The 14,519-nt window shown below is 36.4% G+C and overlaps 1 protein-coding gene and 1 non-coding gene across 2 annotated transcripts in view; both read right to left on the reverse strand.

Moving 5' to 3' along the window:
* Positions 1-3,627: 3,627 nt before the first annotated feature.
* LOC136152994 (exocyst complex component 1-like) overlaps positions 3,628-14,519 on the reverse strand; it is a 37,381-nt gene continuing 26,489 nt past the window's right edge. Inside the window, 6 exon segments of the mRNA XM_065914612.1 lie at positions 3,628-5,230; positions 7,688-7,848; positions 7,851-7,881; positions 10,295-10,378; positions 10,380-10,495; positions 12,723-12,906. Coding sequence (XP_065770684.1) covers positions 5,078-5,230; positions 7,688-7,848; positions 7,851-7,881; positions 10,295-10,378; positions 10,380-10,495; positions 12,723-12,906 — 729 coding nt within the window. The 3' untranslated portion in view covers positions 3,628-5,077.
* TRNAG-CCC (transfer RNA glycine (anticodon CCC)) lies at positions 12,464-12,536 on the reverse strand. Its single transcript has one exon. It is a non-coding gene; the product is annotated as a tRNA-Gly (tRNA).

The following is a 14,519-nucleotide window of genomic DNA, read 5'->3' on the forward strand; positions in this document are numbered from 1 at the left end:
CATAGACTCATGTTTGTCTTGCTTGCTATATTCTCCATTGTTTCTTATCACCTGATTTCCCTTTTTTTCATATATTCCTCTCCCCCCTTTCATCCGCCCCACTGTCTTTTTTCTTCCTCTTTTCAAAATATGAATTGCTCCTAAATGCACTTAGTACTCAGAGAAGGCAATGGCACCCCACTCCAGTACTCTTGCCTGGAAAATCCCATGGACAGAGGAGCCTGGTAGGCTGCAGTCCATGGGGTCGCTGAGCCGGACACAACTGAGCAACTTCACTTTCACTTTTCACTTTCACGCACCGGAGAAGGAAATGGCAACCCACTCCAGTATTCTTGCCTGGAAAATCCCTTGGACAGAGAAGCCTGGTAGGCTACAGCCCATGGGGTTGCAAAGAGTTGGACACAACTCAGGACCTATGCATACCAGCATACCATATCATGGTGCTGCCAAATATTAAAAGCTGAGAACTCTTAAAGCCACAAGCACACACGTCAGCTGTCTTCCAAAAGACAAAACAACAACAACAAAACCCCCAAATTATGTTAATTTGTTCAGAGGTATGAATGATGTAGCATACACCATTGTAATTGACTATGCCAAAGCCTTTGACTGTGTGGATAACAATAAACTGTGGAAAATTCTGAAAGAGATGGGAATACCAGACCACCTGACCTGCCTCTTGAAAAATCTGTATGCAGATCAGGAAGCAACAGTTAGAACTGCACATGGAACAACAGACTGGTTCCAAATAGGGAAAGGACTACGTCAAGGCTATATTTTGTCACTGTGCTTATTAACTTATATGCAGAGTACATCATGAGAATTGCTGAGGTGGATGAAGCACAAGCTGGAATCAAGATTGCTGGGAGAAATATCAATAACCTCAGATATGCAGATGACACCACCCTTATGGCAGAAAGCAGGGAGGAACTAAAAGGCCTCTTGATATAGAAACGAATGAAAATGAAAACACAACAACCCAAAACTTATGGGACACTGTAAAAGCAGTGCTAAGGGGAAGGTTCATAGCATTACAAGCTTACCTCAAGAAACAAGAAAAAAGTCAAATAACTAACCTAACTCTACACCTAAAGCAACTAGAGAAGGAAGAAATGAAGAACCCCAGGGTTAGTAGAAGGAAAGAAATCTTAAAACTTAGGGCAGAAATAAATGCAAAAGAAACAAAAGAGACCATAGAAAAAATCAACAAAGCTAAAAGCTGGTTTTTTGAAAAGGTAAACAAAACTGACAAACCGTTAGCCAGACTCATCAAGAAACAAAGGGAGAAGAACCAAATCAACAAAATTAGAAATGAAAATGGAGAGATAAAAAAAAAAAAAGAAAGAAAATGGAGAGATCACAACAGACAACACTGAAATACAAAGGATCATAAGAGACTAGTACCAGCAGCTCTATGCCAATAAAATGGACAACTTGGAAGAAATGGACAAATTCTTAGAAAAGTATAACTTTCCAAAACTGAACCAGGAAGAAATAGAAGATCTTAACAGACCCATCACAAGCACGGAAATCGAAACTGTAATCAGAAATCTTCCAGCAAACAAAAGCCCAGGACCAGATGGCTTCACAGCTGAATTCTACCAAAAATTTAGAGAAGAGCTAACACCCATCTTACTCAAACTCTTCCAGAAAATTGCAGAAGAAGGTAAACTTCCAAACTCATTCTATGAGGCCACCATCACCCTAATTCCAAAACCAGACAAAGATGCCACAAAAAAAGAAAACTACAGGCCAATATCACTGATGACGATAGATGCAAAAATCCTTAACAAAATTCTAGCAAACAGAATCCAACAACATATTTAAAAAGTCATACATCATGACCAAGTGGGTTTTATCCCAGGAATGCAAGGATTCTTTAATATCCACAAATCAATCAATGTAATACACCACATTAACAAATTGAAAGATAAAAACCATATGATTATCTCAATAGATGCAGAGAAAGCCTTTGACAAAATTCAACACTCATTTATGATCAAAACTCTCCAGAAAGCAGGAATAGAAGGAACATACCTCAACATAAGAAAAGCTATATATGACAAACCCATAGCAAGCATCACCCTCAATGGTGAAAAAGTGAAAGCATTTCCCCTAAAATCAGGAACAAGACAAGGGTGCCCACTCTCACCACTACTATTCAACATAGTGTTGGAAGTTTTGGCCACAGCAATCAGAGCAGAAAAGGAAGTAAAAGGAATCCAGATTGGAAAAGAAGAAGTGAAACTCTCACTGTTTGCAGATGACATGATCCTCTACACAGAAAACCCTGAAGACTCTTCCAGAAAAGTACTAGAGCTAATCAATGAATATAGTAAAGTTGCAGGATATAAAATTAACAACAGAAATCTCTTGCATTCCTATATACTAACAGTGAAAAAATAGAAAGAGAAATTAAGGAAACAATACCATTCACCATTGCAACAAAAAGAATAAAATACTTAGGAGTATATCTACCTAAAGAAACAAAAGAGATGGACAGGGAGGCCTGGTGTGCTGCAGTCCATGGGGTCGCAGAGTCAGACATGACTGAGCGACTGAATTGAACTGATACCACTGTAAAACTTTGCAATTTCAGCTGTGGGTTATAGGCCTGAAGCACTGATATTACCTGGGATCTTGCTAGAAATGCAGTCTTAGATCATACAAAACCTGCATTTCAACAAGATTCCTGGTTGTTTCATATGTACATTAAAATTGGGGACTTGCAGATGCAGAGGATCCTAGAACATAGAGTTATGAGAATTAATAATCTTACTTCCTAGACACCATTGTATATTTAACCTTCCTGGCATAGCCATTTTTGCTTTCTCAGCACTTTTTCATTTCTTTATATTCTCTAAGTTATCATATGTTGCTCTTCTCATTCCATCTGTAGCACAAAATATTACATATCTCTAAGATCTAGAAAATTGTAGCTGATCAGTCATCCACTGCCTTTTCTGTCTTCATTCAAAATATCTTATTTAATTTTGAAAAGCTGTATTAAACTTAGTTTCTAATTCCTTAGAATAAACAGATACTAACACAAATATAAACTGAGACATATTAACTAACCAATGTTTATCTTTAATAGGAATCATGTACATCTTACTTTCTCAAAATTTCTATCCAGTTATTTAGATAATTTTGTTATGTGACGTGCTTACTTTTCTAGATTCTTTTCTAAGAAGTATTTTGCTATCTGCCTTTTCTTTAAATAAGAGTCATACCACCTCAGGTAAAATTAACTTGGTCTGTTAACACAAACATTAGACAGTGTTTGATCTTTAGATGTTTAAATATATTTAAATCTGTAACATTCTGGAGAGGGAGGTCACTGTTGTGTGGAATATCAGCTCTGAAAATACTTGGCTTGAACCTCGAGCAATCCAACCAACCTTGGATCTTCTTTGTCTCCAGATCATCTACAAATGTTAAGGTTTTTTCCTATGTCAATAAAGAATATACACACACATATGAGTTTGATTTTGTTTTAAATTAAACAAATTTTTTTAAAATTTAAATTAAATTTAATTTAAATTTAATTAAATTTAATTAAATTAAATTTAATTTTAAATTAAAATAAGATTTATAAGGTATGTGTAAGGTATCAAGTATCATAGTACAATGAAATCCATGTAGCCACTGCCCAGTTTAAGTAACATAACATACCTTTCAAATCCTGCCCCTGCTAGATACCATAATCTTCCCTTCCTGCTCCCTAATCACTCTAGAATTTTATGATCATTTCCTTGCTTTTTCTCAGTTATACAACACTTGTAACTCTAAATACTGTTTATTTTGAACTTTTATATTAATAGAATCATATGATATATATTCTGTGACTTTTTTTTTTTAAACCTGACATTATTTTCCTGGTATTCATCTGCAGTATTTTTTGTAGATAAAATTCACTAATTCTCACTACTCTATTGGCAAATACTGAATACACCTTAATCTATCCATCTACTACTAATGGAAAGTTGGATTATTTGCAATTTTTTGCTATTAAAACTGTAGAGGGACTTTCCTAGCAGCCTAGTGGCTAAGAATCCGCCTTCCAATTCAGGGAATGCGGGTTGATCCCTAGCCCAGGAACTGGGATCCCATAGGCCATGGGACCTGAGCCTGAGCGCCACAACTAGAGAGAAGCCCACAGGCTGCAGTGAGGATCCTGACGTAACCAAAAGTAAAATAAATGTCAAAAAAGTGAACCCGCTGCACTGACAGGGTCTTTGTGTTTATGCATTAAGGACACGAGTCTCTTTATGGCAGTGATTCAGTCTTCACTGAGTACCACTGACTGACTATGTTTTATGATAAATGACATGTAATAATTCTTCTATATTGATTTTATAAGGACTTGCTTTCATACAAATGACAGCACATGATAAATTTAAGAATAATATTACCACATTTCAACTTTTTGGAAAATGTATTTCAGACTGTTACACAGAATCACATGATCCTCAAAATTCAAGTTTACAACTGATCTTCACAAGACCCTTATCCATATACACAATAGTTATTCAGAAGGAAAAATTCGATACAGTATTTTAGTAGTTACATGATTTGTAACCAATACTGAATTACTGAAAGCTGAAGAACTCTCAATGAATTACATATAGGATAACCATTCTCAAATACAAGAAGCGAGACAATAAAGGAAAATTTTCTGTTCAGTCGTAAGAAAATGATAAAGGCATTTATGAAGAGATAAATGCTTTAAGTTAGTACACAACCTACTGGGTGAATAAAACTGCCACACTCGTTGGTAGTTTTCCTCTTGAATATATGTGGTATGGCATCATCCATTTTGGAGAAGAAAACGGCAACCCACTCCAGTATTCTTGCGTGGAAAATTCCATGGACAGAGGAACCTGGTGGGCTACAGTCCATGGGGTTGCAAAGAGTCAGACACAACTGAGCATGCACACATTACCCAATTATCTGACATTAAGTAATACGTAAAATTTCAAGTCGGAGTTCTCAAAACGGTTGCTTGGTATTTTTGAATAGTGTCTGGTGTACTCAGAGTGTTTCTTTTCATTTATCTTTTCTTCTTTTATAAGGTTTAGTGGGACTGTGCAATGCTGGAGCAATAGTCCAGAATGTCCTGAATAGTGAATTCCATTTTAACACCAGATCCAGGATAACAGCGAGCTATCAAACCTTCAAAATGCTTGTACTGGCGAATGAATTCATCCTGCATGGAGTGCCACACCACCTACAAAATGAAAATGAGAGTCGCTAAACTGCAAGAGGAAACAATACATAACAAGAATGTAGAAATACTGTCAAGACATATTCTAAGCATTTAGGATAGCATAATTCACTTTCACACATTGGAGAAGGCAATGGCAACCCACTCCAGTGTTCTTGCCTTGAGATCCCAGGGACGGGGGAGCCTGGTGGGCCGCCGTCTATGGGGTCGCACAGGATCGGACAGGACTGAAGTGACTTAGCAGCAGGATAGCATAATAGTTAATCACTGTGGATGGTGACTGCAGCCATGAAATTAAAAGATGCTTGCTCCTTGGAAGAAAAGCTATGACAAACCTAGACAACATATTAAATAGCAAAAACTTCACTTTGCTGACAAAGGTCTGTAGAGTCAAAACTATGGTTTTTCCAGTAGTCATGTAGAGATGTGAGACTTGGACCATAAAGAGGGCTGAGTGCCAAAAAACTGATGCTTTCGAACTGTGCTGGGGAAGATTCTTGAGTCCCTTGGACTGCAAGGAGATCCAACCAGTCAGTCCTAAAGGAAATCAACCCTGAATATTCATTGGAAGGATTGATGCTGAAGTTAAAGCTCCAATATTTTGGACACCTGATGTGAAGAGCCGACTCACTGGAAAAGACCCTGATGCTGGGAAAGGTTGAAGGTGGGAAGAGAACAAGGTGGCAGAGGATGAGATGGTTAGGTAACATCATCGACTCAATGGACATGAATTTGAGCAAACTCTGGGCAGTCCATGGGGTCGCAAAGAGTCGGACACGACTGAGCGACGGAGCTGAACTGGGAGAGAGTGAAGGACAGGGAAGCCTGGCGTGCTGCAGTCCACAGGGTCACAGAGTCACGTCTGAACGACTGAACAACAACAATTAAGAATGTACATCCTGAAGGAAGATTCGTAACTCCTCGAGTGACCTTGAGTATGTTACACCACTCTTCTGTGCCTCAAGGCCCTCCTTATCTGTAAACTGGGTCGTGATAATAATACCTTCCCCACAGGTTCAAATGAGATTAAATGAGTGAATGTATGTAAAGTGCTCAGAACAGTGTTTGACACAGTAATGTTTATTACATTTCAGCTGTTATTGTATCTGTTCCAATAGCCAACACAGATGTGGCTATGCACTACTATGTATGAAATAAGACTAAGGATTAAACGAAACTTCACAGCAGATGAAAGTTTAATTTATCTAAAATTAAGGATGCAAAACACTTCTTGATGACATGGAGAACACCAAGATGAGTCAGACTAATCATGAGCAGTCAAAGGGATCTATAGTCTAGAAGTGGAAACTAAATTGCTGACAGATATAAGCAGAAATCAATACGACACTGTAAATCAACTGTACTTCAGTCAAGAAAAAGTAAACAAATGAACAGTCCCATCAGAAAATAAACCTTAGACAACTATCAAGGCAGAACCTGACACACACACACTGACACGGCAGCGCTGTCAATAGGCTACACTTACTCGACTTGTTTCACATCAGCACAGTGCAAAGGGCTTTATGCACGTATTATTCTATTTAAGTCTCATGACAACCTGGTGAGGGCGGGTACTATGAACGAACACCACTTCTATCTGCCAGTTCAAAGAGTGCCTTCTTTGAGGATTTTTCCTTGTAAATCCTAAATGTCACAAACCTTAAATTCCTAACAGTCAGCTTAAGACTATTTTACTAAACAGCTTTACTTACACTTTTTGCTTCTCATCTTTTAGCTCACAGTATTTCTTCCACTGGGAATGCCACTTCTATTTTATCTGTTAAGTTAGTATCTGACTTCCAGAGACTAACATAAATGCTTTCCTTCATGAAGCCTTCCATGATGCTAAAATCAAGAGTGATTCTTACTCATCTCTAACTGAGGTTTAAACCTGACTCTATCATACATTAGCTATGGGATCGTGGTCACATTACTCTACCTCTCCAAGCTCTGATTTTCACATGTATAAAATGGCAATGGCAATAATATTAGTGCCCACCTAGAGAGTACAGGTATTATTTCTGCTTTTCAAATAAGGAAACTGAGGCTCAGAGAGGTGAACTAACTGGCTCCAAACCAGGCAGTTTTACCTGGAGGCAGATTATGAACCCATATCCAGGCTCCCATGCTCACAATCACTCCACATTCCATTCCCTTACTACCTTCCAAACTAAAACAAAACACAGAAAGTCATGAAAAACCCGTCCCCAAACAAAAGCAAAACAACTTAATGTCTCAAAATGATACCACAGAAATATAAAATACACAGAGATAGCCATATAAACTTGTATAAATATTCCTTTTTTCCTCACAATTTACTAATCTTGTCTGCATTTTATATGGCGCTTTCCTCCTGCACTAAAATTAGAAAATGTATAGCATTTCTAGAGGAATATTTAGGGGAAAATAGATATATAAAAGGATGTGCAATCTAGGTAGGTTAAGAGAACTAAAGCATACCTGAAGTAAGTTCTCCTCTTCACATAAATGTTTATCAACCTTCTTGTAGAGGTTATCGAGACCTTTTTTCACTTCTTTTCCAGGAGACTCTTTAATAACTTTTCGGAGTTCTTGCCTGTTAAACGCAAGTTGATAGCTCACTTCCTCCTCTCTTATACCTGTGCCACTCGAGCTTCCACACCTTCAAAGAAATGCTTCAAGGAAATGAAAAGAAACAACGGCTAAGAACGGCTCTCACTACCACTTAAATTAAAAAAAAAAAAAAAATCTGATTATAAACTAGTATATATCCACTGTGTAAAAATCAGACAGTGTGTGAAAATATAAAGGATAAAATAATAATCAGCTATTATCACACTACTCAGAGATAAGCACTGTCAAAAGACTAGAATTCCCTCTAGTCTTTTGATGTGTGAGTATGAAAATGAGATTAATTTTGTATGCTATATTTTCCATTTAATATTTGATATGTTTTTCCCAAAGTATAAATTTTAATGGCTGCATCATGTTCCGTCCAATGACTATACTATGTTTATTCATTCCTTCAGTATTAAGTATTTAATATTTTTTACTTTTTCTCTTGAAGTTGGCAAAATCTACTCATCAAAAACAAAATCTATTATAAATACAGCTATAAATAACTTTCATACATAGGTATTTACCCACATTTTTGATGACTGTCCAGCATAAATTTCTAGGACTATAATTCTTCAGTTGAGGAGTGTAATTGTTAAGCATTCTGAAGACTCTTCATATACACAAATTGCTTCCCAGAAAAGTTCAGTTACTTTATATTTCTGTCAGCAGTATATGACACTATTTTATCTTATCATACTATCATAAGCATTATCATAATTAAAGAAAAATCTTTGTCATTTTGAAAAGTGAAAAAGGGGGACTTTCCTGGCAGTCCAGTGGTTAAGACTCTGCCCTTCCAATGCAGACGGCATGGATTGGATCCCCGGTGGACGGACGGGGATGGGGAACTAAGATCCCACATGCCAAGTGGTGTAGCCAAAAAAAAAAGGTAAGAAAGGTTTATTTGTCATTTTATTTCAATATTCTTCAGCTAGCAATGAAGTTTATCTGCTTTTCATATGCTCAGTAAGTACATTCAGAACCCATACCCATTTATATATTGGGATCCTAGTGCTTTCCTGATTGATTTTAAAAAGATCTTTTATATTTAGCATACTGACTCTTGTACTGTTATAAATATTCTTCTCAGGCTGCCTTTTAAGTGTAAGTGGTTTTTTAACATGTATATTGGCAAGTCTTTACTTGAGCACAACATGATTTAATACTGACAAGTCAAATCCCCTCTCTACTATTCTCTAAAATTTTCTTAGCAATTATTTATTTATTCTTCATTAAATTACTACATTTTTAATAATAATTTTCTAGACAAATCTGTTCCAGATATTTAAATTTTTTTTCTACACAGATTTTAATTAATGTATTTATTTTTCTACACAGATTTTTAATTGGTTATTATAACATATAGGAAACAAATTGTTTTTTGATATATATATATACCTTGACTAGGTTAAAAAACCTACTTTACTTTACCAGATGAAATAACTCCCACAGGTCACACACAGGTGATTGTAAGCCCGAGGGCCTCCCAGGTGGCGCAGTCACAGACTCCGCCTGCCAGCAGGAGACACAAGAGGCCCGGATCTGACCCCTGGGTGGTAGGATTCCCTGGAGAAGGAAATGGCAGTCCATTCCAGTATGATTCTCTTTCCATATATCTTTATGTTTCGGTCTTACTGCATTGGCTAGAGCTTCTCTAACAATGTTACATAATAAAGGATTTATCAATGTGTCTGCTCTAAATTTGATTTCAAAAGAAGTTCCTTTATGTTGCAGTTACGCATCATGCAGGCTTTAGGTCTGAGACAGACCCTTTACCCTAAAGGAATATCTGCCTGTTCTTCAGTTTACAAGGCACTGGTTCTGCATTTGAATTGCTGACAACAGATAGACAATTTTTATTTGACTCTAACTTCAAAACAAAGATGACGAATCACACTGTGGACCTAATTTGTTAGAAGGGTCCATTTAAGCTTCTACTATGTTGCAAAGTTCTCTAAAACTACCATTTCTCATGTTTAAAGATCAGATTTGCTCTGGGGAATGACAAGTCAAGAAAGGAAGGATAAAGAAAAGGCAATGAATAAAACAATTTTTTATTTTCTTTTTATCTTGATAGAATTTTCAAAATCTTCATCTGAGCTAGGGATAAAGGTTAGCCATTTACGAGGTAAGAAATGGAAGACTGGTATAATGGAAAAGGCTAAATCTATGGTTAATCCCCCTGCTTTGCTACCTGTCAATTACTATAACTTTTTATTTACTTCCAGTTTCTTCATTTGTAAAACAAGGATAATGCTATCTTACCCCACATCATCGTTTACAAGAATTAAAAGAAATAATGTATATAAAACATCTAGCAGTGTCTGAGCAGCTTCAATATCTCAGTCCATCCTTCCTTATCCTCCTGCACCCACCAATGAATGAGCAAATTTAAATGTCTGTTGTGTTACTCACATCTAAACACAGGTTCAAAACCAAGAAAAATATACTGAATGAAAATATGCTTACATTTAGCTTTTCAAGAGGTTGTCCTAAAGAGTATATGACATAAGACTGAAGGTGATCTGTGGTTTTTTGTTTGGCTTCTTTTTTTTTCAGCTTCTAGACATGAGATTTTCAAACGAGAAAGTGTTGCAAAAATATGGTGGAAGTTTTCCATCATGAGGACATCCCTGGGGGTCTTCTGGCTTTCGTTCGCTACTTTCTCCACTAAAACAAAAATGGAAAAAATGTAACGATGACCTGGTATGACTATGACCACATTTAGCTATGGAAAAATTACATGATTCTTTTCATTTATAACTTTAAGAAGTAAGCACATTTCTGGACTTAATCAAATAAAACATACTGTATTGAAGGATCGACCTAAACCTAAATAAAAAATCATTCTAAAACAGTTATATATATATATATATATATGTGTATATATATATATATGGCTAAATTTGGATTCCTATTTCACATCTTTTAGCCAACCAAATTCTAAACTGTTCAAGTGCTTAAAATGTCAAAGGCAAATAAATGAATGCAATTGTAAGTACTAAGAAAAATAAACCTAATTAAAGAAATAATTCTGTGGTAGTACGAACTTTCTAAGAATGGCCCAAAACTGAGAAGTCATAAAGAGAAAGATGAATAAACTTAACATATAATTTGGAAGTAAAACATACCATAAGCAAAACTGATTTATATCCTTCTAGGTTAACAAAGGATAACAAGACTGATAATACCGAGAAATACTGGGTCTCGAGGCAGATGTGACAGAAACTTTCACCAAACACTCAAAGGACCAAACAGGTATAATCTTTCTGTGTGGTTATTTGGCAGAAACTCAACAGACACAAAACTTCTGACCCAGGAATTATTTCTAATAACTGATCCTAGGGAAATTATTGGACAATATACAGAAATATACAGAAAACTGGAAACAAACCAAATGCCTGTTAACAGAAGATCTGCTAAGGAAACAATGACAGATGGAACTCTATGTAATCATCAGAAGTGACTACGGTTATCTGTATCAGGAGACAAGGACAGACACTAGAATCACAGAGTCTAGCAGGTTCCAAACAGGGTGTAAGGTGTGAGAAACGTTTCAAATTACAGAACACACAATATGTGCATGTCTGTCAGGGAGAGAGATATACTGAAAAGTTCACACAGGTAAAAATTAAACGTTAACCTTTGTATGATGAGATTACAAATTACCTTTAGTTTCTTCTTGATTTTTAAAGTCAGTTTGCTGATTTTGGGGGGTATGTAATGAGCATATACTACTTTACAATCAGACAACGCAAAGCTACTTTGAATTTTAAAAGAAATATCAACCATATAAACATTCAATCATGTAATTTATCATCTTTCCCCTAAACCTGTTTCCACCAAAAATGTATTATCTCTAACTGTTGAGATAATTCTACTTTGGTCATTTTTTTTAGTTTTAAAAATTCCTGAATTGATGCAGTCAGATCATTTATTTCAAATTAAACACATCCACACTGTTTCTGTAACTTAACTGTGTGATCTGACATAGCTAGATGATGAATTACACTATTTTAGCATTAATTTGGGCTTCCCTGGTAGCTCAGCTGGTAAAGAATCGGCCTGCAATGCAGGAGACCCAGATTCAGTAACTGGCTCGGGAAGATCCCCTGGAGAAGGGATAGGCTACCCACTGCAGTATTCTTGACCTTCCCCGGTGGCTCAGATGGTAAAGAAACCACCTGCAATGTGGGAGGCCTGGGTTTGATCCCGGGGTTGGGAAGATCCCCTGGCTGATTCCACGGCAACCCGTGCCAGTATTCTTGCCTGGAGAATCCCATGGACAGAGGAGCCTGGTGGGCTACAGTCCATGGTGTTGCAAAGAGTCGGACATGACTGACTGACTAAGCACACACACATACAGACATCACTGTTGATCAGCTCAAGAAGACTCTTGCTAAAATGCGAATGTAATCCACAAGGTCATTTTTGTGTTTAAAAAATGAATTTCAACTTTGCATACTGATAGCCCATATGAACCCTAAAATATAAGTAGTTCCTGGTAAATACAAAAGGGTTTTACACACTGTTTTTCAAATTTAAGAAATCTTTATCATTATTATTATTATTTTTAATATATATATATTTTTTTTTATTTACTTGTGCCAGGACTTCATCGCTGCATGTGGGATCTGGTTCCCTGACCAGGGATTGAACCCAGGTTCTCCACATTGGGAGTGTGGAGTCTTAGCCACTGGACCACCAGAGAAGTCCCAAATTTAAGAAATCTTTAATTTCAGAAAACTTAAAAAAGACTAGAGACTATGGAAAATAATGAACACATCTGTCTCCCAACTTCTAACTTAATCAGAAATAATGAAAACAACTGACCAAAAACACCAGAAATAAGGAAAACCACCACCAAAAACTTCTTCATAATGTAACAAAAGTTTACCATTAACAAATACTCCTCTGATAAGTTTAGTATATGCTTTATCTAGATCTCCACGACACTCAGCATTTTTAAAGATTGATTCTGCGAGTCCAGCAAATTCTTCAAATTCAGCAACAAACGGGAGAATTCCTACTTTACTCTTCTTTGAGATCTTTACTTCTTCCATTTGCCTTATTTGGTTACTCTAAAGTTAGGCAGAAAGCAAGGGAGAAAAATAGCTAAGCAACTTAGAAACAACGTACAATTAAAAGTAAATATATATACCACAAAGGCATGATGTAATTTAATACCTAGAACATTTCGGACATGTACTAATCAAAGATTAACACAATATGGATAACTATGAAAAACTATTTCCAGAGATTAAAAAGTACATAGATATCATTGAAGGAACTAAAATCAAGGGAAAAAATCCAAATTATTCAAAACAAAATGCACTCAAAGCTTGTGAACCTCAGGTCTTTGTTTCAAGTAAAAACAACCAATGAACACTTCTATCATTTATAAAAGGTAAGTATATAATGATTGCCCACTTTGGGGCAGAGCAGATACCAGAGCACACACAGGATCTCTCAAGATTATTTCTGGTTGGTGTCTATATAGTCAAGTTGAGAACCACAACCATTTCCAAATCTCATCAGCCTAAAATTTGTTTGGATAGAGAAGTTCTATGTTTTGGGGGTATGAGCACAGAGGAGAACAGGTACTTCTACTGTGGATTTGCATTATATAGTTTTCCATGTACCTATTAGTCATTCACTCTAAATCAGTATAGCAAAGTACTTGTGTAAGATGGATACAAAGTAACAAATAGACATATAGACAGAACATAGTCACTTTGGTTCAAAATAATCAATTATGATTCTGTGTACTTCCAGGGGATCTAGTTCTATTCCCAGTAAGAAGTACACTGCCCAAGTGTTGAGTCATTTTCAACTCCTACCTAAAATTTCATTGTGCTGAGATTCTGGGGGTATAACCTGAAAACCATATGACATGTAGAGATTAGAAAAGTAACCGTTCTTTTGTTCAATATGGTATTGGAAGTCCTAGACATAGCAATCAGACAGGAAAAATAAATAAAAGGAATCCAAATTGGACAAATCATTCTAAAACCTGTATGGAAACACAAAAGATCGTAATGCCAAGGCAAGCTCAAGAAAGAAGAACAAAATCAGAGGTATTATGCTCCCTGATTTCAAACTATACTACAAAGTTACAGTCATCAAACAATATGGTACTGGTACAAAAACAGACATGTACATTAACAGAACAGAGCGCCCAGGAATAAACCCATCCTTATACGGTTAATTAATCTATGACAAAGAAGGCAAGACTATACAATGAGGCAGAGACACCCAGATCATACCATTTTCAAAGGTTAAAGGGTACAAAACCACATCACTGTAGTGTGAGGAATCCTGAAAAGCAAAGTAAATGCAGGTAAGAAATGTACTGGAGTGCAGTGTCCAGCTTGGTAGTACTTGATATGTTTCTAATTTTATCCCTAGTTCTTGGCAGGCTAATCTTTTTAGCCCCGTTCCTTGAAGAACACTTTGGGCTTGGCCACCAGATGAAAGTACTAAACTCAGATACCATCTATTCCACTTTCTGCAGTTGTCTGACATTCATTCTTTGGCTCAATACACAGAGAACCATTCACTACTCTTTCAAGGTATGCTTTAGGTCCAGATCTTGTCCCAAGTACCAAAAACATGTAACACTTACTGAGCACACACAACTGACGACACTGTGAAAAGACTTGATTTAAATTAAGAAACAGATTGATGATAACCA

Source organism: Muntiacus reevesi, chromosome 22, assembly GCF_963930625.1.
Source record: "Muntiacus reevesi chromosome 22, mMunRee1.1, whole genome shotgun sequence".
NCBI classification, from domain to species: domain Eukaryota; kingdom Metazoa; phylum Chordata; class Mammalia; order Artiodactyla; family Cervidae; genus Muntiacus; species Muntiacus reevesi.